Source organism: Cylas formicarius, unplaced genomic scaffold (assembly GCF_029955315.1).
Source record: "Cylas formicarius isolate icCylForm1 unplaced genomic scaffold, icCylForm1.1 PGA_scaffold_1__22_contigs__length_36826433, whole genome shotgun sequence".
Taxonomy (NCBI): Eukaryota; Metazoa; Arthropoda; class Insecta; order Coleoptera; family Brentidae; genus Cylas; species Cylas formicarius.
Genome location: NW_026844264.1, coordinates 24,604,026 through 24,628,979, shown reverse-complemented (window position 1 = coordinate 24,628,979; position 24,954 = coordinate 24,604,026). Strand labels below are relative to the sequence as shown.

Genomic DNA, 24,954 nt, shown 5'->3' with positions numbered 1-24,954 from the left:
TGGGACCACTTTTACTCTAGCTGGGCCTTCGATTTCCTACTGCGTCTTATATTTTTTTTTGTTTCCCCCTCGCAGGTACTTTCCCCTTTTTCATCTCATAGTATGTATGCTTATATTTAGTTAAGTTTTTTTTCTCTAGTACCTTCCAGTTTACAATAGTTCATGCGTACTTCCCCTCAAAAAGGTACTGCTTTCGCATGTGTTGTGAACTGCAAGGTTTGAAGCTGCTAATAGCTCAGTCCATTATTGATCACTTTCGTTTATAGTTGGGGAACCCACTGTTGTGATTTTGCATTTACGTCACTGGCAATTATACTTTTCTTTCGATCGCATATTTCACTTCCTTTTTTTTTACGGTTTGGTCCATACCCATTATATATATTATCGCTGTTTCCGTCTTTCTCGTTGTGACCAAAGATCGTTTTATTTTTGTTTTTATTTTCTGTCGTAGTACTTTTGCTTCCTCGTATATTTACCAAGATGTCGCACATTTCAGTTTTTCTAATTTTGTTGACTCCTATTTTTCTGATGTCCATTTCCTGTGTTAGCTTCTTTGTAACCTCCGTATCACTCCTTCCTTCTCTCTTTACTGTCATTACACTTTCTTCTTGTCTCATTTTTGGCTTCCTTGGTTCAGGCGAACCCATTTCTTGGTTTGTTAGCTTTATTTTAACGCAATCCCTTGAGAAAATAAATTCTTATATTTTCCTAAGCCCTCTCCTACGATTGATAGTTTCAGCGGGGTGCAAAATAGTCAAGTTTTTTAATCAGTATGTCTATTGCTTCCATATCGTTAAGTACAGCCTTAAAAATTAATTAAAAAATATTTTGTAAACGGACATTAAATTTGGGTTAGGCTTATTGGCGAGCAACCCATCCAGATGTTCCCAACATACCAAGACCAATAGGATCGTCACCCCAAGCTTCGCCCAGCGGTGATCAAGGCCGACCCACTTTGCCAGGTAATTTACTGTTTTTTTTCTCATCCTTTATTTTACTATACATGTGTTACCAGTTGCAGTACCAGCCATTAAAATTAGATTTTTTTAAGTTCAAATACGAGGAGAGTCTTATCATTATTTTTAAATGTCGTACTTTATTGTTACTCATGTGAAAGGTTCTCATTATTACACACATTGCTTAATAGTTACCGAAGTGGTTCAATAATTTAATGGGATATCGAATTTTTTAACCTTTGTCATTTAGCAGTCTCTGCGTTTTTGGAATTCAATTTTCTTAAATATTGTGTCGTTGGTTTTCTGGAGCAATACGTACCGTAGGAAATTGAACTGAAATATCAAAATTATCGTCAAAAATGTGTCCAAAATCTCACAAATCAGCTGTCTACAGGTTAAAATGCGGATCATGTCCTAAAATTTATATTGGACAAAGAGAAACGCATTAACGAACATAAAAGAGCGTTTAAAAACAATAGTCTAGATTCTAATTATGCTACACACTTAAACACAGCAAAACACATTTTTGACGACAATTTTGATATTTTACATACAGCTACAAAAAGTAGAAAATTAAATTTATTGGAAGCCATGGAGATTAACAAAATGAGACATTCACATGTATTGCTTAACGATCAATTAGATTTAAATATACTTCTATTATTAAACTTAAATTCTCATAACATCAATTAAGGTTTTATTGTCATTTTTCGGTATATATAGTAGCAGCTAGTTTGTTAATATTACATTTGATATATATATATATATATATATATATATATATATATATATATATATATATATATATATATATATATATATATATATATATATATATATATATATATATATATATTTCGTCAAAATCTGAACTTTTAGCTCTTATTTATTTCGGCTCTTACACTCTTACAATATACTAATGTGCATATAGTCCTTAATTATGCCTGCTGCCTGGCGGCTCACCGAATCCTGATATATTTTCCTGATATATTTTTACAATAATAGAGATCGGATATATTTATAGAGAGAAAACAGTAATAAATTTTAATATCAATGCTTGGTATTGCGCATAGTAAAAACATTAGGCCAAAAAATTTGATATAAAATAGAAATATGAAATGTGATAATAGTATTAATGTGCTTTTATAATCGGATCTATGCTTTGGCTACATAAACATGAAGGATTTGTCTAGTCTCCTTTGGTAACGTTTCTGCTTGTCAATGTGCTTTTTGATAGTTCTGAAATAACAACCGTAAAAATAAATAAAGGATGAATTATTCAAATTTTATAACTAAGTAGGCACAATATTTGGAGATTTGCATTTCCAGTTGAAACTAATCATTCCTATACCTTAAAAATATTCATCTAGGAATTTCCGATTGATAGATTCGGGCATACCATTTTCTTCCGTCATGTATCTTCCACTAGGTTTTTTTTATTTTGCCGATTGCTCTATTTTCTTTTGGGAAAGACTTTTTTATTCTAATTAATTATTTAGAGTCATTAAGTAGTTTTTTTAGTTTAATAGTTTCTCTCCTCTCGGCAAAGGTAATTCGCCTGTTTCAATTAAAATGCTGGCCTACGGCATTAATTTACTGCTATGTTTATTTCCAGCCCACCATGACGTATACGGATACCCCCATGATTCTAGAGGTAGTCACGCAGGTGTTAGATATATAGGATTGCAAAGTTGGGACTCTGTAGACTCTCTAGAATCACTTTCGTTTTTATAAAAGTCACTGCATGTTTGTCATTTTGACACTACTCGATTCGTTTGCATCGTTTTAAGAACATATAATTTCGAAACCGCTTAGAATGTATTTTTACTGCATTGAGCATTTAGTTGTTTATAAGCGATACGGTAGAGTTTTAAGATAGTGTAAATAATTGTTTGGCAACACCATTATTTTTCGATTCCGCATACGTCCGTGTTTTTGAGCCAGCTTACGCAGCGTAATGGCTTTGTTTACATTATTGTTTTTTTTTACTTTTGAGGCAGTAAATTTTAGATCGAACTGATTTGGGGCTTGAAACTTGCAGCATTATTTTAGACAAGAAAGTAACATAAATATTCTATTTATGTCGGAGCTGTTTTCTCATTACAAATTAACACTGGCCGTATTATCTGCGAAATAATTCTTCGAGTTTAAAGCCAACTTTTTTGACCAATTTCCTATATTAGTGCACCTGTAGATTTAATAACTTTATTCGGTATTTTATATTTATGAAATTTCGTGTATCGAGTTAGAAGAGAGTGATGTACTTGAAGGGGTCCAAACAATAAACAATTTAAACCGATTTAGTTTGTTTCTTTCTGAACTTTTTATTATATATTGGAATTTTTCAGATTTTACCGGATCAATGACACCCATTCCGATTTAAGAGGTTGAGTTTTTACATGCACGGTTTTTGATTTAATTTTTCTTCTTTTCTTGTTTTATTTTTCGAATCGCTTCGCTGGTGCGCTACTACAACGCTTTATTTGCCGCTAAACGACAACAAACAGCAGACATAGCACCGAGTCCCGGCAAAATTTGGCGCGCGGGTTCAACTGATTTATTTGCTTGAGCTAAAGGTTTTCGTAAGTTTCATTTGTTTGCGAGAATAACAACCGCCGTTGAGCTAGCAATCTACGACACAAATTACGTTTCATTTCCTATAGGTTCCTCCATAGGTTAGCTTGGCTTCGAAATAGCCAGGATATCGATTCTTGTGCTACAAGGAAGATAAATTCCACTTGTAATCGCCATATTTTTCAACTTAATTAGATTTACAAAATTGTTGTGCTGTTTGTCATTTTTATTTACATCCAATCTTATAAATCCTCAAGGTATGCAAAGTTCTATAATATTTCTAACGTTATGGTTTAAAAATGTGTAAACATTTAGGAATGTGAATTTCAATAAATTTTAGTGAATATTAATTTTTCTGTGGAAGATCGATTTTTCAGGAAATATAAGATCAGTACGCGGCTGTTCAGCGTCTCGCTTGAAATTGTTGAAATGTTGTTCCTTGTAATGTGAAAATCGATATCCTGGATGAATTTTTCGCACAGAAGAAATCACATTTCTGTAAAACCACTTATTCGTGATTTGATGTTTATATATATTTATCGATCTGATGCAATCAAAGGGTCTCTGAATATTCTGTTTTAATATTTCTGCTTAATTATGGCATTTCGACTGCAATATGATTTTTGAAGATTACTCCAAAAATATTAATTTTTTCCTTGAAGTCCATTAAAATGTCGTTCTAACTAAAACAAACGAATACTTTACTGGTAGAAATGAATTTTTATTCCAATAGTATTCTCTTAGCGTCTTTAGATATTTCTCTTCAAAAATAAAAATTTCGGAAAAAAATTGTCCTTTATTTCATTGCAAAAACTGAACCTTTTGGTTAGTTAATATAAACCAAATACTGCGTCTACAATTGGTTTGTATAATCTGCTGTTGATGCTAACTCAGCTGGTGCGGTATAAAGGCCACGTGCTCTTTTGAGTTGAATTGAAATGTTAACTACTTTTTGGTAACCACATTGCCTTACTTAAATTTCACTGAACTCTTGGAAGGAAGATTTTTACAATTTTACTTTGAAATCGGCCTTCCCTTATCAAAAACGATATTTTACGTAGAATACTTGTAGAATATTCTCAAAATTAACATGAAAATTATATTTAACACAGATGTGTTGAACAGAAGTTGAAGAATTTATCAGTTGTTTGCTGCTACCACGTTATAAATGATTAGAAAATCCACTTTTTCTACTTGTCCTAATTACAATATGTATACAAAATAATTATGGTACGTCTAAATTACAAACAGAAATAGTAGCGAATAAAATGGTTAATATTTTATTAATAAATGTTCAATCTTCCAGAATTTTTGTAGTAAGTTTTAGTCTGAATTTTGAATTTCTGATTTTAATTTGAATTTTGGTTTAACGAGTTTTCATTTTTATACATTGAGAATAATTTTGAGTAAAATTAAACAGCTAAGTAAATACTTTTGGAAGTTTAAAGAATTAATTGAATTTCATTGAATTTAATTGTAAAATACATATATTTTCATCGCCGGTTGTATATGCCTTCAGAAAAAATTGGTTATTGCATTTTGGTTCAATTAAATTGGCATAACAAAAAAAGTTGGCAGGTTTTTCTGCATAATTATTGTTGACAGAATCTTGGGTGACCTTTGCTGACCTTATTTAATAAAAAAAAATGTTCTTTCCAAAATCTGTATAATTAAAATACACATATCACGAAGAAAAAAGCGAGCTAGCTGAGCGGTGACTTTGAAATTAATAGTATTGTTGATTGGATTTAAAATTGATTTTACGTGCCCAATCCAGTTTACGCTCCCGATTTAGTTAGTATTGGCGAGTGTGCATTTCACCCACAACACCACAGAACAAACACACAACCGACTAACCCTAACCGTAATTAAAACTTTTTGAATGCAGTGCCTACTTTGCATACGGCTCACACGAGAAGCTCTAGAAGTAGATTAGAGAGAGAGCGCGAGTACGAGGAATATTGCGAGAAAGACCACCTGAACGCGCACGTGCCTCTGCACCACCTCCAAGGGGGCGACTATCGGGGCCGTGATCCAAAAACCATCAGGGAAGATGAGTATCCGCCGCCGTCTCACAAATGTTCTTCGAGAAAAGCGCTGAACGCCATATAGTGGAGGCTATCTACGGAACAGCCCATTGAAGAAGAGGTTCAAGACGAGCTTTCGCCCGACGTCGAAGAAAACTATTATTTACCACAGGCCCCGAAAGAATTCCGGGACGATTCGTTCGAAAGAAGAAGACTGGACGATAGATATTCGGACGAATTACCCAGAAGCAGCAGGTCTTATTCATCCGAACACAGGAAGCCAACTCAGTTGTCGACAATCGAGAAAAGCAAACAAGAAGGTAGAAATTATAGGAAAGACCTACTGGAGATGTTCGGGGCCATGGAATTGGAAACTCGTCCGGGATTTCAAGGCCCTCAGAGATACTACGAGTAGTTTCCTAGAGGGAACTCGTTCGTATATTCTCCGCGGGTTCTTCAATGGGGTGTTCCGTAAGTTGTGATGTTTAACTTATGTAATATATTACGGTTTCGGAAAAAGATGTTTAAACCCGCGGCAGGTCTTGAATGGTATCGTGCTACTTGCAGTTCTGATTCTATTATTGTGAACACACATCTAATATTGCGTCATTTTAAAATATTTTCTATTTCACTGTTTATTAGTTCTAGAAAAACTGGTACGTACTTGCTGAACTAATTTTTGCAGTCTTAAATCCGAGAGCTGCTCTTGTGCAGTTTCTTCGTTTCTTCGTTCGTACTACATGTACGTTTAGCTCTTTACGCGACAAGAGGATTTTTTTTCCAATTTGTTCTCTTAGGGTAACAAACAACCATAGACAAGGTTGGCCATTATACCAAAGGCTTGCACATTGCACGTCGCGATTTAAAAAAAATGTTTTCATCATTATAACAAATGTCGAACTCAAAATAAGTCCATTGAATTTTGTTGTGATCGAAACCGCGGGTTTGAACGTTTTCCGAGGCCACCCTGTATAAATATTTACGACCATTTTGGTGCCATATTTGAGTAAGAGCTCAATTTTAAAACCATCTAAATAAATGAATTAATATTCAAGCTTTAATCTGTACTTAAGTAATTTATAAATTTGTTTGAATAAAGAGAGAGAATGGTTACAAATTAATTAACCGAACGGTACGTTTTATTACTATAATAAAATAGTTAATGAACAAAGAAAAAAAACGAAAAGAACTGAAATATAATATACTTTAAAGGATGAATGACTATTCGTTAGGATTTGGTTCTTCTTTTTCGCTTAATTTTAATAGTTACCAATTTACCTTCGTGATATTAACATAATAAATCCTACGAGGCGTTTCGTATAGGGTAGCAATATCCATTGGTTGCCCTTAGCAAATCGCCCTGTATACGTCAGCGTATTGACTGATTCAAAGGTATCTAGAAAAATTGAAGTTTGCGCACTCTGCTGTTAGGATATTGTGAATCGATGGGCGGGCTTTATTGTGTAACTGATGGTGGAATGGCAAAGTCGCTTCCCCACCGACAGTCCTTTTCGAGAACGGAACGTTTTTGTATATTGTGAGAGTACAAGGGATGTAGATAATCGTATTTTGAAAAATACATTTAAAGGAAAGTTTTTATTATAGAATACGCCTTTTTCCAGTTACCATGGCAATATGAACAACGTGGCGACGGAAGTCTTTAAATGTTAACAGTACCCTGTAACGCCAAATAAAATTACTGACAACTAAATTTTAAATGTTTATTAAAATATGCATTGATTTTAGGTAAAATTGGATATGAAGTTATAATAAAATAAAATCAACTTTAATTTTCAAATAATCATTGACATGTGGTGGATCTACTAATACCAAATATGTTAAACATTAATAAAAAAAAAAAATTTGCAATAAGGTTGGAACTATCCATGAAAAACTAAAAATTGCGAGGGAGATATCAGACCGCCGTTTTTACTGTAGATTCAGGTTAATAAATGCGTATACCCTGGGCCTGAAAAATACTTCACATATGGAAAACATCACTTTTATTATGGTTCCAGAAGACATTTGTGGATATCGGCAAATATCTGATAAAAAATAAAAAAGTAAGCCACAAAATATGTAGCCTGTGTGTTAAACTTTTTTTTCTATTTATCACACTTAACGCATGAGATATAGACGGCAAGTCTAAAATAAAAATTAAAAGCTTGAAAGGGTTCTAACTTGTTCTATTTTGATTCTCTACTCTTGTTATAGAATTAAGTCGCGTTTCTAGCAATTATTAGTTACCTCGTTCACGTGTATTTTACAAAAATGATTTCAACATTTTATTTAGTAGTTTTTTGCTTAATGGAAGTGTATTAATTGAGGTGTTTCAACACCTTTTAAAATAAGGACTTGATTTTTTGATTATTTTTTGCTTGTCATCCGAATCTTCAATACAAATAGCTCTTTCTCTTTAATGTTTCTATTTTCTATAATTAATTTCTATAGTTTGAGACACCCCTTTGTTACATCTCTTCGTTCTTTGTACTCACACCGCATATTACTTTTAACAATTGGGAAAAATAATATTGTTTTTGTTAGTTTTTTCCCAATATGTCTGCTCGAGGGTGATCACCCATGTATATGTTAACAAGCCGGAAATAATAACAGCAACTGCCTATTTAGTTTTCGATGCTCTATTTTTTTGTTCTATGGTATTTGTTTCACTTAAAATTTCCTGTAATTTATTTTCCTGTTGATATAATAACGGGATACTAGTTTAGGTTTAGATTTCAGTTCCAACGTTTTTTTTTTTTTATGAAACGTTGTTTCTGTGGTACCTGCAACTGCCACAATACCTAGACAAAACTAAATATAAGACTTTTAAAAGGCTGTACAGCAAAGGAAAATATCATTGTTAAATATACATTTTGCCAATTAACTAACTAACCGATAATTTATGAATTATTTTTATTCGATATTCGAAAGTAAATTCAAAATTCAATAATTTTTAAATTCCTTTAACCGCAGTTTTTTTCTTATTTTTAGATCCATATTGGCGAATCTATTGTTCGGATCCGAGCTACAATTTTGTAAATTTTGAATTTGTTTTTGATTCGCATTGTTAATGTAATGGAAAATTTTATTTAGAATATATTTATATATTATAATGTATATTTAACTGGCGGCGTGAACAATATATGTCTGGTCACCCTATATATCTCAGAATACGATGGGGAAGCACGTTTTGAAATTCTACTTTATTTTCAGAATTTATCACCCACCGTTTGTATTAATTTTTTAAGCCTCTTTTGAATAAATACCCATGACTTTAGTTTTTTTTTCATAACATTTTTTTGGGGTGTTTTTTGGTGAGCAATCGAAAACATGGCTTGATTTAAATCTCGCAAATTAAAGTCTCTTTCGCTCATCACTGAAAATTGTTCCTATAATTAGTATTTTAAATACATATCAGGACAAACAAATACCACATGTTTTGCATCCTCAAATTGTGAAATTGGAGCTTTTAAGGCAGAAAATATTTCTTAAACTTACCATTAAACATCCTGTAATTATTATTATCGTCGTCGATGAGATTTTAGCAAAAGTATTTAACATAATGACGTTACTAAGTCCATATCATGATTATTGTGAAGACAATTTTATGTGTTACTGGGACGTTGGAAAATTTTCTGTTGTTGTAAAGTTGTAAAATTAAATTTACGTAAAAAAAGTTGACAAAAAGTTGTTACGGGATAATGCCTTCTCAAGGGGGAGTTGTTACGAAGATATCCTTCGATCCTTCCAATTCATTTCAAAAATTGCGTGTAACTGTACAGATTTGTGTACCTTTAATTTTTTGTAAACTTCAACAGATTTAAGTAAAGAAAAGTGTATTACAATTAGGGTTTAGTCTAATTAGTCTATTACTAAGCTAATATTTTAATTACATGCTTTGTTTATTCATTGGAGCTTATAGTGTGAAAAGGGGTGTTGGCCACTTCCCCGATAAGTATCCAGCTAATACCATATTCTGTATTATTTGATTATTAGCAATATTCGAAAGACGTGCAGAACAACCACAATAGTTTGCTAATCTGCACGTCTTATACTTAATATGTGTTGCGCTATATATATTTAGCTAAACATTTTTTAATAAAAGTAATTTATCGAAAATTATTATGTATACAAATCGGTAAGGTTTCATTAAAAATGTGTTTCTCTCAAGATCTGAGAAATTGTGATTATTCTCAGGCATGTGAAGCTTCTAGAGCAGCATTCACACCTCTTTCTCTTCAAATGTCATAGCAGCGGTTAAAAGAGCGTAACAAATTTTTGGACAACTATCATCCACTAACCAAAATTTTAGATCGATATCCACACTTTGTAATAAAAAAATGAGGACAATCAAACATGTTAACAAAAGGCAAGGTAGATTAATTTTTGTAACATCATTCGAGAGTGTTTAGTTGCACGGACTGAGGGCAACGTTAATTTGTGCTGAGATAAAATCTGAAAATAACGAGCTACAACTTCGTCCAACTTGCGTTGTATTCAAGAGATGCACGTATCCACGGATCGTGGCTATTTAAAAAAAATCACCGACCAATCTCATTACTCTAAACGAATCTGTATAGTTATAGTGTTGTAAATTTTTTATAGTTTGAGCATTGTCACTAAAATTGTAATTTTGTTGTAATAAAAACTTGTTTTTAAATATCAACGAATTTACTTACTGCGATTGGTTAGCAACCTAGGTGGATTCTTAATTGAGAATTATCTATCTGTCTTCTCTGACAAATGCATTCCACCTCTTATAGTTCGCTTATTAATAGTAAAAACTGATTAGTTATAGAGCGATCGATAATTATGGCTATAGTTTCAGGTTTCAAAAACTGACTGATTTATCTGGTATTTCGGAAAAAATACGATCCATGTCCTATATTTGTCAATTTTTCAATTAGGCTGTTTGTATAGTTCACAATATAGCACATTTATCACATTTTTGGGTTCTATGTCTAACACAGCTATACCGTTGAAAAAAACACTAACCCAACAAGAATAGGAATTTAGGTTTAGATTTAGACAAAATTTTGTTCCTGTCATACCATACTATTTTTTTTTAGAACTAATAAGTTAGTAGAATTACTTCTTGGGCAACTAAGATTTCTATAGTCTTCGAAAAGTACTGAAAAAGGTAAAACACTAACAATGCTACAGTAAAGCGAGGTCATAATTGAGTTTATCAAACTGATCCACGAGAAGCACTAAATTTACCCTCTTTTATCCGGTATTTAACTAGATAGCGGATTTCTCGTTGATCGAGAAATAGAATCCGCTTCCCAAATGCAACAACCACTGTGCGGGGATGAAGGTAGGTAGTAGCTTGCGTGGCCTCGAATGAGGCAACCTATACATTTATTCTGTCAACTTTGAGAATAGGTAAAATAATGACATTTCAAAATCTTTACTAGCTTTATTAAAAAAATATTCATTTTAAAATATGTTTTCTTTGTTCGGACCGTAGAAACAGGATAAAAATTACCTGATAAAATATAACACTCATTACATACAACAATATTAGAAACATGTTAAAACGAAATGAATTATGTAATTAAGTATATTAATTACTTTTCCACAACGACTTCCACACCCACAGTAGAAAAAAAAATATTTCCATATAATACACTAAATGGGCGTAGATTCTTTTTGCAAATATCTTTTCTCTTAAAATGCCATCACTCTTATTTAAGAAGACCAAACGTTATTTTAGGGAACGCATTTTACAATGTGTTTTCAAGCTTGTTTGAAGACCTGTCTTTGCTGCTTGGAGAATCGGAAATAACGCTCTCGATGTCCGCCTTCTCCTCTTCTTCGTCGATGATGCTAATATCACGTATGGAAGGCCGATGTGATTGGCGCCAGCCATCAGAAATTACGGGGAATTTAGTCTTTGTGAGAAGTCTGGGACCCAGAATGGTGATCATGATGGCACCAATTGGCGCTGAGAGCATTATAGACAGGATGCATATCATCAGGATTTTCTCTGCGTACTCATGCTCAACTGAGGACTCGTTGCTGATCGTGGCGAGTGCTACTGGAGCTAGTGCTGCCTGCAATAAAAATGTTACAGTAAAATTGTAGTAGTATATTATCTTCGATCGGTGAAAAGTTCTTGTCGTTTTTCAATCTTCTATGGTTAATTGGTCAATCATACTTTTTATAGAGTTCGAGACTGATCATGGAAGGAAACATAGAGTAAGATGTAGATGTTAATGGCTTAAAAACATAAGAGAGAGGACAAGATTAGACATGTGCACCCTATTGAGAAGAGCAAGGAATAGAGAAGAGTTTTCTGCCATTGTCGCCAACCTTCAGGAAGGAAGAAGGCACCTAAAGAAGAAGCAAAGTTTTGATTTCTTTCGTTCAATGTAGCTTAACGTAGGCGCTTAAGTTTAGATTAACATATGTTTCGTCTTAAGTCATTGAAATAAATTCAATTAAATAAATTGTTAAATAAGTTTTTGCAATTGTTAATACTTTATCTTAAAATATTCTCTTGTAAACTTATTTTAGACGTATATTTTTATGCAATAAAACAATAATAAAACAATAAAACAAAAATAAATAAATCATAAAATTTTGAAAATGATTGAACTAGATTTTTCCGAGACCCGTAACAATAAATCAGTATCGGTCCGCAGGTTCTCGTAAACAAGATATGACGCATCAAAGTGAAACACGCAAAAAATGAGATATCGAACGTAAAGATAACTTACTTGCACAGTAGCTTTCGACATCAGCGCAAAAGCTATAAAAACTTTCTCCTTGGTATTCAATTGACATCTGATGCCTACTAGGATCGTGATAACTATCCGGATAATAATGGCGGCCGCCAGTATACCCAATCCCATAGAGACAATCGCTCCATCCATTTGGTTCAGGTTAATTTGAGCTCCCGTGATACCAAATAAAACTGGCTCGAATATCATCCAGAAAATTTCGAACGCGGTAGTTGCTGGATTGTCGTCGATTTCCCATCCTTGTTTCGTCCAACAGACTAAACAGACGAACGCTGTGGACACGCAAGCCAAAGGTCCGGCACCGCTGTATCCGATGAGGTCGCTTCCGAATACAGTGATCAAACCTCCCACTAGGAGCAGAAGGATCCTCAAAGGAATCTAGCAAAAGATTCATGTCATAAAATTAAACTAAAAAATGAAAATGTGGAAACTCTTTACGTCTACTTCAGTCCCTAAAAGTTGATATCTATTTGCCTTCTTTTTCATTCGTCGAACCATAAAAAATGAAAATAACATTTAGAGTTTTGTATTGAAACAACAACATTTTTTTCTGAAAGTCTTTAAAATGGGTTTTTATGTCCACCCTATACAGAGTGAGCACTGTTTTCGTCGGTTTTAACGTCTCGGAGCAACACTTTTCGTATTCTATCAACCGTGCTAATTGTGATTGCTTATCTTGCCAACAGATGAGACTGTCTGACATGCAACAATATGACTTTTTTACGGCATTTGACAGTTAACAACTCAGTACAAACTGGATCTCAATATATCTGTCCCATCGGAAAATATGAATAGCTTAAAGCTGAAACACTGTGGTATTCTGGAAAGCATTTCCACTTCAAGAGTGGCCCATTAACTCCAGATTGTTCCAAATAAGTATTAACGTTATTAACATTAGTAGTCTCACAATGTCAAGATCAAAAGGGAAAAGCCCAGATGTCCGAAAAAAGCGTTCTTCATAGTTTAGGTTATACAGTAGCTGCACTTATAATTTTAATTATATTGTCGAATTAATGTGATATGTAATATTCATATTCTGGCCATAGAATGGTATTGGTATATGGTAATACTTACCAAAAATGGATCGTGCTTCTCAGGAATGTAATTACAAAGAATTCCCCACAATATCCCAAATCCCAAACCGCCCAAAATAGAAACAGGTCCCTGAAGAATCACGGAAGTAACCGAACTGCTGGAAAACATGATGCTTTTGATGACGCCAAACATCGCCACGGATAAGGCATCATCAATACCCGCTATGGCTATAATAAGGGTCGGAATGCCTTTAGCTACGCCGTATCCCTTAGACCGCAACCTTAAACATGAAGTGTTTATAAAAACTGTCCCGCTCAAGACCTAATTAGGGTTACCTAAACAGACATGGCACAACAACCGCTGGCGATACGGCAGCAATGATTGATCCCAGAAGCACAGCATAGTTCCACGGCATGTCCAGAAAGTATCTGGAAAACACTGCCGTTACTGACGCCTCCGTGATCCAGGGAATTAGCCCGAGTTTCATCACAGTGAACTTTAACCGGCGAAGGGCGGACGGGTCCAAGTCCAACCCAGCCCTTATTAGTATAATCACCAATGCTATGTTCCTAAAAGAGACGTAAATAAATGTAAGGAGGAGCTGGTGCAATGACCTAATTTTATTTCCTCCCAAAAAATTTTCTGAATTGAAAATTCAATATAAAACCAATAGTGAACCTCGCGAAAGCAACAATTATTTCTTGGTTATCTTGATGGTAGTTTCAAGTTGATGATTACTACCGCAACCAACTAGTTAACTGGACCGCATGTTAATATTTGAAAAACTCAAAAATATTATACATAGGAAATTACCTAAACACCTTTGTGATCTCGGAAAAGTCCTCGTTTATGTTGACAACGCCAACATTTTGGAAAAGCAGTCCCGTGAACAGCATGCCTATAAGGGCAGGAAGCGTCGTCAGACTTATTATCCAACCCCCGAAGTGGGCGCAAATGCTCAACAAAATTAGTTGGTAAATTATGCCATGCGGTGGGGCCGCTATATCTCCAATGAGAGCGTATAGCACGCACCACGATAGGAGCCCTATCAGCCCTACGGCGATTATTCTTGAAAACTGGCGGTATGTGGGGCAAAATGGATAAGGGCAGATTTTAGGCCATATGCCAGGATGCCACGAGGGATGGTTCTCTTGCGTCCGACACTTTATACAAAAACTGTACCACCATGATCTACAACAAAGACGAGTAATATTGTGAGTCACAATTAATTCAAAGGGGCATGATGGAGGTAACAAACTATCTAGTAAGACAAAACTATATAATTGTTCATGGTATTCGAATAATCTTGACCAATAATGGATAAATCATTAAAGTAAGTGGATATGTTCGAAAACAACTTAGATAAATTTTTACCCATATTTCTATTAGTAGTAGATTTTTAGATCTAAAATTCATTAATTGTTAATACACTTACTTATCGTCATTAACATCGTCCGATAATCTAGCTCGTGAATATGCAGATGTTTTCGAGTATGCTGAATATTTGGAATTGACAGACTCTGTGGTGGAAATTTTCTTTTTTCTGTCGGCATTGTGCACTTTCCCTGCATCTGTATAAGCAATACGATCAGAAACAAAACACGCTTTGCACGGGTACGGATCTTCTTTATCTGAATAATGAACGCATTTACTGTTGGAAGGATGCATTGTGACTAGTACCGACGAAATGAGTACTTCAAAAAAAAGCAACAAAAAACGACTCGCCGTTTTCATACAGAAAGAAGGGGACACTAAATAATAAATCGAATTTATGAGCGAATTACTAAAGGAAATAATTTTAGATATTTATAAGTAATGCATAAATAGCAAATGACACAACTCTTAGCATTAAACTGATAAACTGAAACTGATAATTCTGTGTTCAATAGATTCCATAACATATATTAGAAATTTTGAAAATCATACTTTTCCATTTTAAGAATATATCGAAATAAATATTGCATTTTTTAAAGGGTTGTTTAATACAATATTCCACCTTGTCCTAATAATCATTAAATTTCTAGTGTGACTGTTTATAAAATTATTTCGTCTTTAACTTTCAATTGTAATAGAATTTTCTCAGTAACTAATATGCATAATCTACGCAAAAAACAGACGCGCAACTGTCGAACCAATTTTATAAAACTTTCGTAATTTCGTAAAACTTTCTTGTCGAATTTTCGGTTAGAATTATTAATTATTAAAATTTTACTTTGTACTTTTCTTCACGTTTAGTTAATGATTTAAATTTTTTTAAACTAGTAAAATTGTGGACATTTACACAAATAACAGTTTTCGTTAAGGCTATATGTTTGTTAGGTCATTAATATACACAAGCAGCGGGCCTTGTGTTGAACTCAATAATACACAAGAAATGTGTTGATACACTTGATACTGCTTTCCACACCTCTGCATTGTAAAGTTTCAGTGGAGTTTCTTTACTTATTTATTAATTTGTGTATTATCATATATATTGTCTTCAAATTTCTATTTAATTAATGTCATTCTTATTACTAACATTATCATTACGTTTATGTTCAAAAGGGACTAATATATTAACTAATATCTAAAACTCTAGTGTATATATTCACATTTTACCATAAACTCCGTTGGTATTTTCGAAAGCGTTGCTTATATGGTGGTGTAGAATACTTTTTTTTCTTACGGGTCCTATTTCCGCGTACTCGGAGGTAGCTGATACTTTTCTGCTTCTGGCCGGTGACTCAAAAGCATGATTTTCGTGCCCCTTGTCGTGTATATGGTGTTCCACGATACTGACCTAAGGAAAAGTGAAATTATATCGTCACTAAGTTTGTTCTCGAGATCTTCATGCACCCGGTTAAAGGGCCGCAAAGTTTTCCGGTGGCCTAGCTTGACCAATCGATATAAGACCGAACTCCCTTACACACCTGTTAGGGTGTATTCTCAATTGTAACCAAATTATAATGTCGGGCATTTTTAACATATTTTATATATCCATATTATTGTGTAGGCAGGTGCTAAAAAAATGCTAATCTAGGACTAACAAAATATGAGACGATTAAAATTTTGTCGGTAGAGACATATATAGTGGCAGTTGGAGAGCCTTAAATTCCGCTTTCCAATGTTGTCAAACACAATTCTAACCTTCCTGGAGAAGAAGGTGATGTGTACAATACACATATAAACGCCTTTTCTGAGAAACGAGTACAATTTAGACCATGCTGCCATCTATACAGCAAAAACTGAGGTCTTTGGCGGATCCGCTGATACTAGGATGTACCTAAAGCTTGATAGAAATCAGATCAATAAATCTTGAACATTTCTGTTTGATCGTTAGACAGGTTTATGAAATGCACCAGCATGCCAACTTTTCTTGAAATATTATGTATTAGCATTTAACTCCAAACTTTTATTTGATTTCAACTCTGTCTTCTAACTAACTGATTACAGATAGTTTTGGTTAGTTTGAATTTTTTGTTGCATATAGTATGTATTGTAACTAAAAAACAGAAATTTTTGTCCTTAATATTCTTCAAGAAATTTTATTTCATTGTTCTACTACAGTCCGAATGCTATGCGATATATAAATTTATTTATGTTGACCTTGGATATTAGGCAAAAAAAGAAAATAGTGGTAGGAAAAATCACCTCTCTATACACTTTACCGGAAGACTGAGTTCTTCCAGTAACCAACCACTTATGTAACTTCTCAATTTACATGTTTGTGGTTGAAGTCTCTTCGGACTATACTCTAGAAAATAAAAGCGAATTTTTTCAATTATTAATATAGCGATTTTCTGCAAGGGTTGTACTGACTGATCCTTGCAATGTGTGTTTCTGATATCAGACTAGCAAGGATATTGTAGCATAAGCCGAAAACATTTTTGATTAATTTGTCTCTGGAGCAAATCGGTGTTCAGATGATTCGCATATAGAAATAAAACTACCAATCCAATATACCTCATTTAAGAAAGTTAAGCTCTTTGCGGTGGACCGTAACTTCATTTTTTGTTACAAATTACCTGGAAATCGCCGAAATGGGTTAAAATTTGTTTTGAATCGATATTCTCTAATTGATAAACCATAATAAATTATTTGACGAACACAAAATGAGTTTAAGCTGTGTAGATAAAATCAAACTTATTAAGAGTATCGATTAAGTCTGTTTACGATTATGATTAAGAGTGCAATGGAATATTGAAATATCGAGTAAAATATACAGCGTGAACATTCTAAAATGGACACTATTGCCAACTTCTTTATTATTGAAAATCCGTTACATTAGCAAAGTTGTTGCATTTTTTCAGATAATTAATTAACATCGCGTTTCCGATTTGTTTTCCAAAATGAAGTTTATTCAAATGAGACTTCTCTAATCGAATAATCGAAAAATATGAAACATATACCAACAAAGTTCCCAGCGCCTTTACTGTTGAGTACAGATGAATACGCCCCATTTGGTGGTTTTTTTCCCATCGGAAAGTATTAGCCAGGCCAAATACATCGATATATTAAAGTGAACGGTTATATTAAAAAAAAAGTAATAATATTTTTTCAGAAATATTTACTCCATTTCTACTATTAAAAAATTGTTATTCTTCTACTATAAAAAAAGATTGAGAAATTTTAACACTCTTTTACTTAAAATAATGTGGTCAATTTTTTGAAGTTCAATAATCTAGAACCCACTTTTACTGGTTTTATCTAAAAAATGCTGATGTCTTCTTCAAATCGATAATTGGTCAACGAACTAGGAAGGTCAAACTTGAAGGTTTGCCACTTCGAACAGAAACATCTTCAAATCGTACTGTATAAAATCTTTTTCGCTCCGCTCAAATATTCTCACCTTTTTCTTTTTTTTCTCTTCTGTCCCAGAAGGTATATGTATAATATCCATCGTTCAAATTCAAACACCGATAGTGTCACCGACTTAGATTCGTACAAAAGTGTAAGAAAAATTATTAAGTAGGAATACGAGCAGCACGATTACAGTTTGTAGACTGACCTTATCATAAAATGAAAAGCGCGTATCAGTACCTTTCTACTGTACGGCGTATCCACTTGAGGTTTTGCTGAGGATCTAGACAAAACAGTGGGCTCATGATCGACCGACATCTGAAAGCAAAATCACAATCGCAATTTGTAAAAATCGACTTGATAATATTCTTTATCTATCGATATAAATGCGAGAATCATATCGCAGTTCAATGATTCCAAAGAATGACGGACGATTTTGCTACTGTTGCCTAAGAATTCGACAATTTGTAGAAATAAGATTTAAAGGCATTTTTGTGGCTTTTAAAGAATACATATTATCGCATATAAACCGCTGAGGAACTGAACCAAATTATCCATAGCTATAAAAAAAATTTGTCCACAATAAATTATTTTTTTTTATGTATATAGTACTAAACCTCACCATACTTATTAGAACTCATATTGAAATGTATTGATAATAAAATTATATTCATATATTTTCCATGTACCTAATATTTCCTTGGACCTTTTAAAATAACTGAAAAAAATAAATATCCTCAGGGCAATGGATTGAGAAACATTTTTCCAAAATAAAACCGTTACAGTTTTTAGGATCTGGTACGGCACAAATACACCATTTTGTTAATTCTCTTGAACCGCTTTAGAATCGCTAAAAGAAATCCTTAAATTCCTATAAATTAGTTATACTGTTTCGTTGCCTGAGTAGAAACTTGACAAAGTTTATTGGAAAATATAACCGCAGCGAAAAAAAAACGGACCACAATAATTACACTGGGTTGTGGCTTTTGAGTAAATTGCATCGCATTTGAATTAGCGACGATCGTAAACGTATGCGCACCATAAAAAAATTCGTTTAGATACAAAGTGACAAAAGCACTAAATGGCTGTTCTGCGAGATGCTCGGCGAAATGCTTTTTGGAAAATTTTAATTATCATCTTTTTTTTTTTCTAAATGAAACACTAGAAGAAAAATTTACCTTTTCTGCAATATAATTCAGAAAACATTTCCATTCTTTGAAACAATAATTTACAAGTCAAGAAAATTGTTGGCAATTTTCCCAAAAAAGTTGTAACAAAACGTAACATTAGATTTGTAGAAGGCTTAAAACTGTCTTCCAACCATGTGTGTGTAGGTAGAGTATAGAATAGTAAGCAGCACGATTTAACTGCCACTAAAAAGGTCTATACTTGGCATAACTTTGAAAGGAAACGAATTCTGGAGAATAGCAGATCCATAGATCCCTAAGGGGCAAGATAGGATGAGGAAAAAAAGTTTTAATATTCAAGGGCTTTATATCTATATAACTTTATCTACAGGGAATCTCGTTCTTAAATCAGTAGTGATAGATTAGTAACAAATCAAGTATGGTATAGTTCGTAGTTTTGCTGATACTAATGTGTGCGTGTGTGTGCAGGGGGCCACAACGCATTTCGAAATAGTTATGTTCGTAATTTCCCGAAATAGGTATTGTTTTTTTAATAGCGGTCTTATACAGTTGAGAAGACCAAGAAGACCCAAACCTTATTCAAATATTATTTACTATGCCGAGATTGATGATCGATAGACGTTTACAGAGAACCGAAAAAAGATTTTTTTTTAATTTGGATACTCAGATTTTCCAATCTGATCTATAGAACTAAAATATTTTGGACGATGTAACGTTGCCGCTTCTAATAATAATATATGGCAACATCGTCAAGTTAAATAACTATAACTATGTCACTAAAATGTTATTATTTTTCTAGATCTATTGCCCCCTTTTGATTATATAGTACGATTTTCTTTTTTCTTTCTTCCAAATGCGATATCATTTAAACTTTTACTTATCTGCCATTTGAACTCACTGAATGCTGAAATATATTTGAAATACATCCATTCTCCAGTATACAGGATCATTTGAAATTAATGATTGACGTAACAAAACACATGGCAGAGGGAAGTCGAGTATCCGAGCACCCAAAATAAATCTATTTTTGGTTAGTTGTGGTTAGTTTTGGTTTTCAGTAAAAATTTCATCTCCCAACAACCAACAATAACATATTTACAATATACTAGCATTATTTTTTCACAAAATCGCTACTAATGCGTAAATAAAATGTAATATAAAATTTCCACATACGTAAGTCGTAAAGAATTTTTTTTTTTGAGTTAGGCATAATGTAAAATAATGATATACACGGTACATTCTTTTATTAAACTTAATAATAATGAAAACCATTTGTTAAACTTGCTATTTGAACATTTGTAATATTTCTCAGTCAGAATATTCAGTCTGCGCAAAGTTTTGTAAGTAAAATAATTTTAGATAGATGGGTAGTATGAAAGATTTGTAAAATAATCCGCCTGTCGTATGTTTAAGAATTTTTCTGCGGAATAAGTTTTTTTGCCACCATCATCAAGTTTATTATTTTCCTACCGATGCCATTTGTCCAACGTGTTCCAAAAATTGGAAAAATATAGAAAAATAACGGTTCCATAACAAACAAAGCGAGTTTGCCTTAAGGATGCGTATGCTTTTTAGGCCAAAGTTAATTTTTTAAAACAGCTTTGGCATTGACATCTCACCTTGAATAATTAAACCGCTTAGTTCATTTTCCTTACCTATAATATAACGGCGAAATCGATAGCGGCACTTATCTCAACTGCCACACTCAAATACACAACGGCAAGGCATTTATTTACATCAAACGATGCTCAGGTTCTCACTGAACTTAAACCGCGAACACCGAATTAAATTTATATTATGTACCTGACTATATCGTGTGTGTCCACCTGTGCGTGATTTGGACTTGTCCCCGCTTGTCAGCGTATTGAAATGTCATGTGCGGGTCTGACCGACATAATGCCACCTGTCATCCACAACTTTGTTAGTTTATTTTATCGCTTCAGCTTCAAATCCTACGATCGTCAACGGGAGCGCTTTTTTTTCGGCGGCGGCGATTACAACTGCTTCGTTCGTAGTTTTCATTATTTAAATTCATTTCCCGTGACAGTAAATTGATTTCCGTTTACTATAAAATTTATTAGGAAGGGGCACATCGGGAATCGACGGAGTTGGAGATTTTAATACTTTCAACGTCGCCCAGCTGTTTGTTTCGAGGGATGGATTTCGTGAACCCCATGCCATTAGAAATGGGGAAGTTTTAACGATAACTATAAGAATTATCTCAAATGTTTCAATCCAATTCAACTTAAAGGGATGCAAAGGATGGGCGTACTTGGAATACAATTAAATTTTAATATGCACATTTCTTGAAAACCAAGAAGAAATTGCTGTGAACATATAGGGTAAAATACCCAGTTGTTAGAAAATGACTGGAAACAGAAAAATAAAACAAAAACGTTCTTTTTAATTATCGTTTGCAATTTCATTTATTGGCACTAATCTCTAGTTAACGGGAATAACGATTACATAGTTAGCACAGCAGCAGCAAAACCCAGTTATTGGCTGAATATGGCATGTTTGTTGGGTTATTGTCGTACCTATCATAAATCTAGGTGCTATTTACACAACTTCTGGATCCCTCCTGTGTCGGTTTTTGTTGAGTCGAACTTGCTAACGTTTCCCCAATCATCCTGTTGGCTTCTTCAGACCTTCACTGAAACTGGCTCGCATTTTACTCTGTACCTGCATATATATGTTTTGAGAGGGGCTGAGCTAAATGAGGGCATAAACATAGTCTCGGATGACTGTTCCCATATTGGCAATAGGTAAAGAACTGAGTCGCGGCTAAGATCGTGAGGTTGCTTATAGATTTCTATAGATTCTCGGATTTTTTGTTTGTAGAAGAAATGATTACATGAAAGAATTTTAGTTTTGTTCGGCAACTGCCAATAAGTTTATCTGTCTCGGTCTTAATGCTCTTTCATGTTCTTTGAGCCTAGTTGATATTTTTCGTCCGGTCCCTCCAGTTTATTCTCTGCCGCATATGCTTGGAATGCTGTAAACTCCTGGCATCTCAAATGGAATTTTATCTAGACGGATCGGAGATGCTGAGAGAATTTTGGACAAGTGGTACTGTAGGGTCGGTTTTTTTACTTCTAGTAATATAAATAAAAATAACTCATATTTTGATAAAAGTAAAAGTCTAACTTTTAACTTATTTTGTCAAAAGAGCTTGTCTTCAATGTAAAATTTGCAATAATTTAATACTTCTTTTTTATCTTATAGACATTTTTGTGATCACTTTAAACTTCTTACTTACCTACTTCTTACCTACTACTTTTACAAAGTGCGATGTAACCGAAACCGCTAGCGATATTGAGAAAGGAAACTAACCTAAACAATATCATTGGCCATCAACTCGTATTTCGGCTATGTCCAGATTGACATTTGTTTCCAATTTGTTGTTATGAAAGCTATTATGGTATAAGATATGGCTATAAATGATTGACAAATCACTTGAATAATTGACAAACTCGAAAAAGTGCGAAAATAATGATTTCTTTAGCTTCGTTATCTCTTTCCCTGTCTCTATCGCTTTCGGTCTCACCCTTGACTTTATATTGTTTCTTATACTAACTATACTAACTTTACTAAAATTTAAATTTGATAAAATATATTTTTTAAAATGATGCTAAATAACTGCTTAGCCTAAGACTGACAGGCATCGGCTGTAACTAAATTTCAGTCTTTCACTCTACTCAATATATAATTGTTGTAGTTACGATAACTAAAATTTTAATACATTGAAGTTTCTTACTTTAAACTTCGAAGCCAGCTAACCACAAGTAGAAGTTACCAAATAGAAACGCTTATTTTTGTTTATTGCATCTAACTTCGAGCTACTGTATTTACCACTTTGTATAAACTTTGGAAACATACATTTCCTCCCTTTCAGTTCCCGACTCTCGTCGTCTTTCTTTATACAAAATAGCAACCAAACGAACTCGTATTATGCCCGATTCTGGTTTTCAGATGCAACGATATTAGTTATTATATTTCTTGTGATTTTTTTTGTCTTTAACTTCTGCGAAAAAAATACTTGAAAGTGGCAAGCTTCGTCTGTCCCGATTATAGTCTGACCCAGTTTATGAACTTCAAATTTTCGTTTAACATACACATAACATTAACAACTTAAAATAGCATCAAGAACATGCGATTTATTTACAAAATGGCGAAACTCCTAATCGTAAATCACTGTCATAACTTTCTGCCTTCATTATCTTGTCTTCGGCGAACTGAGGGACAAGTTGGCGTATCTCGCTACCAATATTAAACAAGTATTTTTTTGAAAATTGCTAAGACGGACTGTTGCTGAAATCTTCATATCTTATCTTGAGCGGTAATTGTAAATGAAACCTTCGCTATATCTCGGCTCTCTTTACTATTCTTTTTCTTTGTCCTTAAAATATAGAATCACAGTAGAAGTGGTTTTGGTCCCATTTTCGGTTTAAAGGGTGTTTGTTGAGTGAAGTCGGCCAGGCATGCGGGGATTTTTGATCGAGATCGTCAATCCTACAGTCAGTAATGGCCGTGACGAATACATACGTTTTTGTTAGTTGTTGGACGATTAAATGTGCAGTCTTAAAATTTTATTTGCATTGTGCCGGTCGCGGTAATAATCGTGAGAGTAATCCTAACGACATAATTAATTACGTTCAACGAGTAATTAAATCTATCGAGACTTCCCGATTATATAACGACGCTATTCCAAACTAGTTATTTTGATTGAAGATTTGTGGAAAAATGCGAATTATATCCCCAACAGCGCTGCGGCGTCGTATCACGGTGTTTACGAGTTTGAAATCAATTGTCACCTTAATTGTAAAATAACTTAAAATAAATACGTCAGCGCAGATTGCGTACGCGAATAGATACTTGTACTACACCAAAAGTGGGTTTAAAAAATGAGGCACGTGTTCAAGTTGCTCTTTTCATACGTGATAATGTTCCCTGCAAACTTTGACGGCTATCGGCTTACGTTTCGCCCGTAACAGGCGGTTTAGCGCCCGATGATAATTTACCTAATAATTACGATAAATATAAGTCAAATAAACGACTGAACTTAGACTAAGGTAACTGCCATTCGTTGTGCTAAATATTTTTAAAATGGAGCTTGATAATTATCAAAAATTGTTTGTGATAACATGTTATTATCAACAAGACTTTTCACCACTACCGTAGCAACATAACTTTTCATTGATGCCAACGACATATTGGTACTTCATTGGACGGCAAGGCAAAAAAAAAGTTTAATGCTGACCGACAAAATAATGAAAAAAATTCTATATAATACAAATTTTAAAATAACGGTATATTTTCCCTTAATGATTCAAAGCGACTTTTTGCATTGGTAGGTTCTCAGTTCATTGCCGTCATTGTTATAACGACCATGTCAGCAATGGATTAAAGTCTCTTAAGAATGTTAATTTTTAAGAGTTTATAGCTAAAGTGATCAAATAATTTCACATTACCGTCACATTCGCAACCGTTTGGGTTTCATGTAGGTCAAGCAGCAACATATTTTATCGCACCCGTACCTGCATTCTTAAGATCAACAATAATTCTTCTTGGCAATTTTCTCAGTCAATCTAGTCAATTTTTTATCATTTTGTGCAGTAATCTTTTTCCCGGCGCATTCGTCAAAAAATGGAAATCGAATAAGGCACGTTGATACAAGCAATTGTTTGCT

At 33.7% G+C, this 24,954-nt stretch overlaps 2 protein-coding genes across 11 annotated transcripts in view; one reads left to right on the top strand and one right to left on the bottom strand.

Annotated features, from left to right (window-relative positions):
- Positions 1 to 10,211, top strand: part of LOC132696175 (voltage-dependent L-type calcium channel subunit beta-2) — a 77,608-nt gene extending 67,397 nt beyond the window's left edge. For 3 of the 8 annotated variants that reach the window (XM_060660851.1, XM_060660855.1, XM_060660859.1), the window contains 3 exons: positions 857 to 962; positions 2,572 to 2,610; positions 5,419 to 10,210. In XM_060660851.1, coding sequence (XP_060516834.1) covers positions 857 to 962; positions 2,572 to 2,610; positions 5,419 to 5,642 — 369 coding nt within the window. In that variant the 3' untranslated portion in view covers positions 5,643 to 10,210. Of the gene's footprint in view, positions 1 to 856; positions 963 to 2,571; positions 2,611 to 3,304; positions 3,343 to 5,418 lie in introns of all 8 variants that reach the window. The other 5 variants (XM_060660858.1, XM_060660856.1, XM_060660852.1 and 2 more) reach the window with 4 other exon arrangements.
- Positions 10,212 to 10,956: 745 nt separating this feature from the next.
- LOC132697050 (sodium/hydrogen exchanger 9B1) lies at positions 10,957 to 21,273 on the bottom strand. Of its 3 annotated transcripts, none has more exons than XM_060662308.1 (9): positions 21,069 to 21,273; positions 18,358 to 18,435; positions 15,937 to 16,117; positions 14,774 to 14,909; positions 14,152 to 14,529; positions 13,674 to 13,907; positions 13,378 to 13,618; positions 12,280 to 12,681; positions 10,957 to 11,613 (listed from the first exon to the last, which is right to left on the bottom strand). In XM_060662308.1, exons 2-9 carry the CDS (start codon positions 18,433 to 18,435, stop codon positions 11,284 to 11,286), a joined length of 1,980 nt encoding a protein of 659 aa, XP_060518291.1. In that variant the 5' UTR covers positions 21,069 to 21,273; the 3' UTR covers positions 10,957 to 11,283. The 3 variants fall into 3 exon arrangements, with proteins under 3 accessions (XP_060518291.1, XP_060518290.1, XP_060518292.1); XM_060662307.1 differs by lacking the exon at positions 21,069 to 21,273 and adding an exon at positions 20,921 to 21,059; XM_060662309.1 differs by lacking the exons at positions 18,358 to 18,435; positions 21,069 to 21,273 and adding an exon at positions 18,167 to 18,320.
- Positions 21,274 to 24,954: the final 3,681 nt, after the last annotated feature.

Bases quoted from the DNA above. Each gene is read 5' to 3' on its own strand.
- LOC132697050 (XM_060662308.1), bottom strand. From the start codon at position 18,435: ATGTCGGTCGATCATGAGCCCACTGTTTTGTCTAGATCCTCAGCAAAA. The intron at 14,910-15,936 runs GTAAAATGTGAA...TTGCTTATACAG, and splicing joins AAATACCAACGGAGTTTATG to ATGCAGGGAAAGTGCACAAT. The intron at 14,530-14,773 runs GTAAGTGTATTA...TCTTTGTTGTAG, and splicing joins GACGATGTTAATGACGATAA to ATCATGGTGGTACAGTTTTT.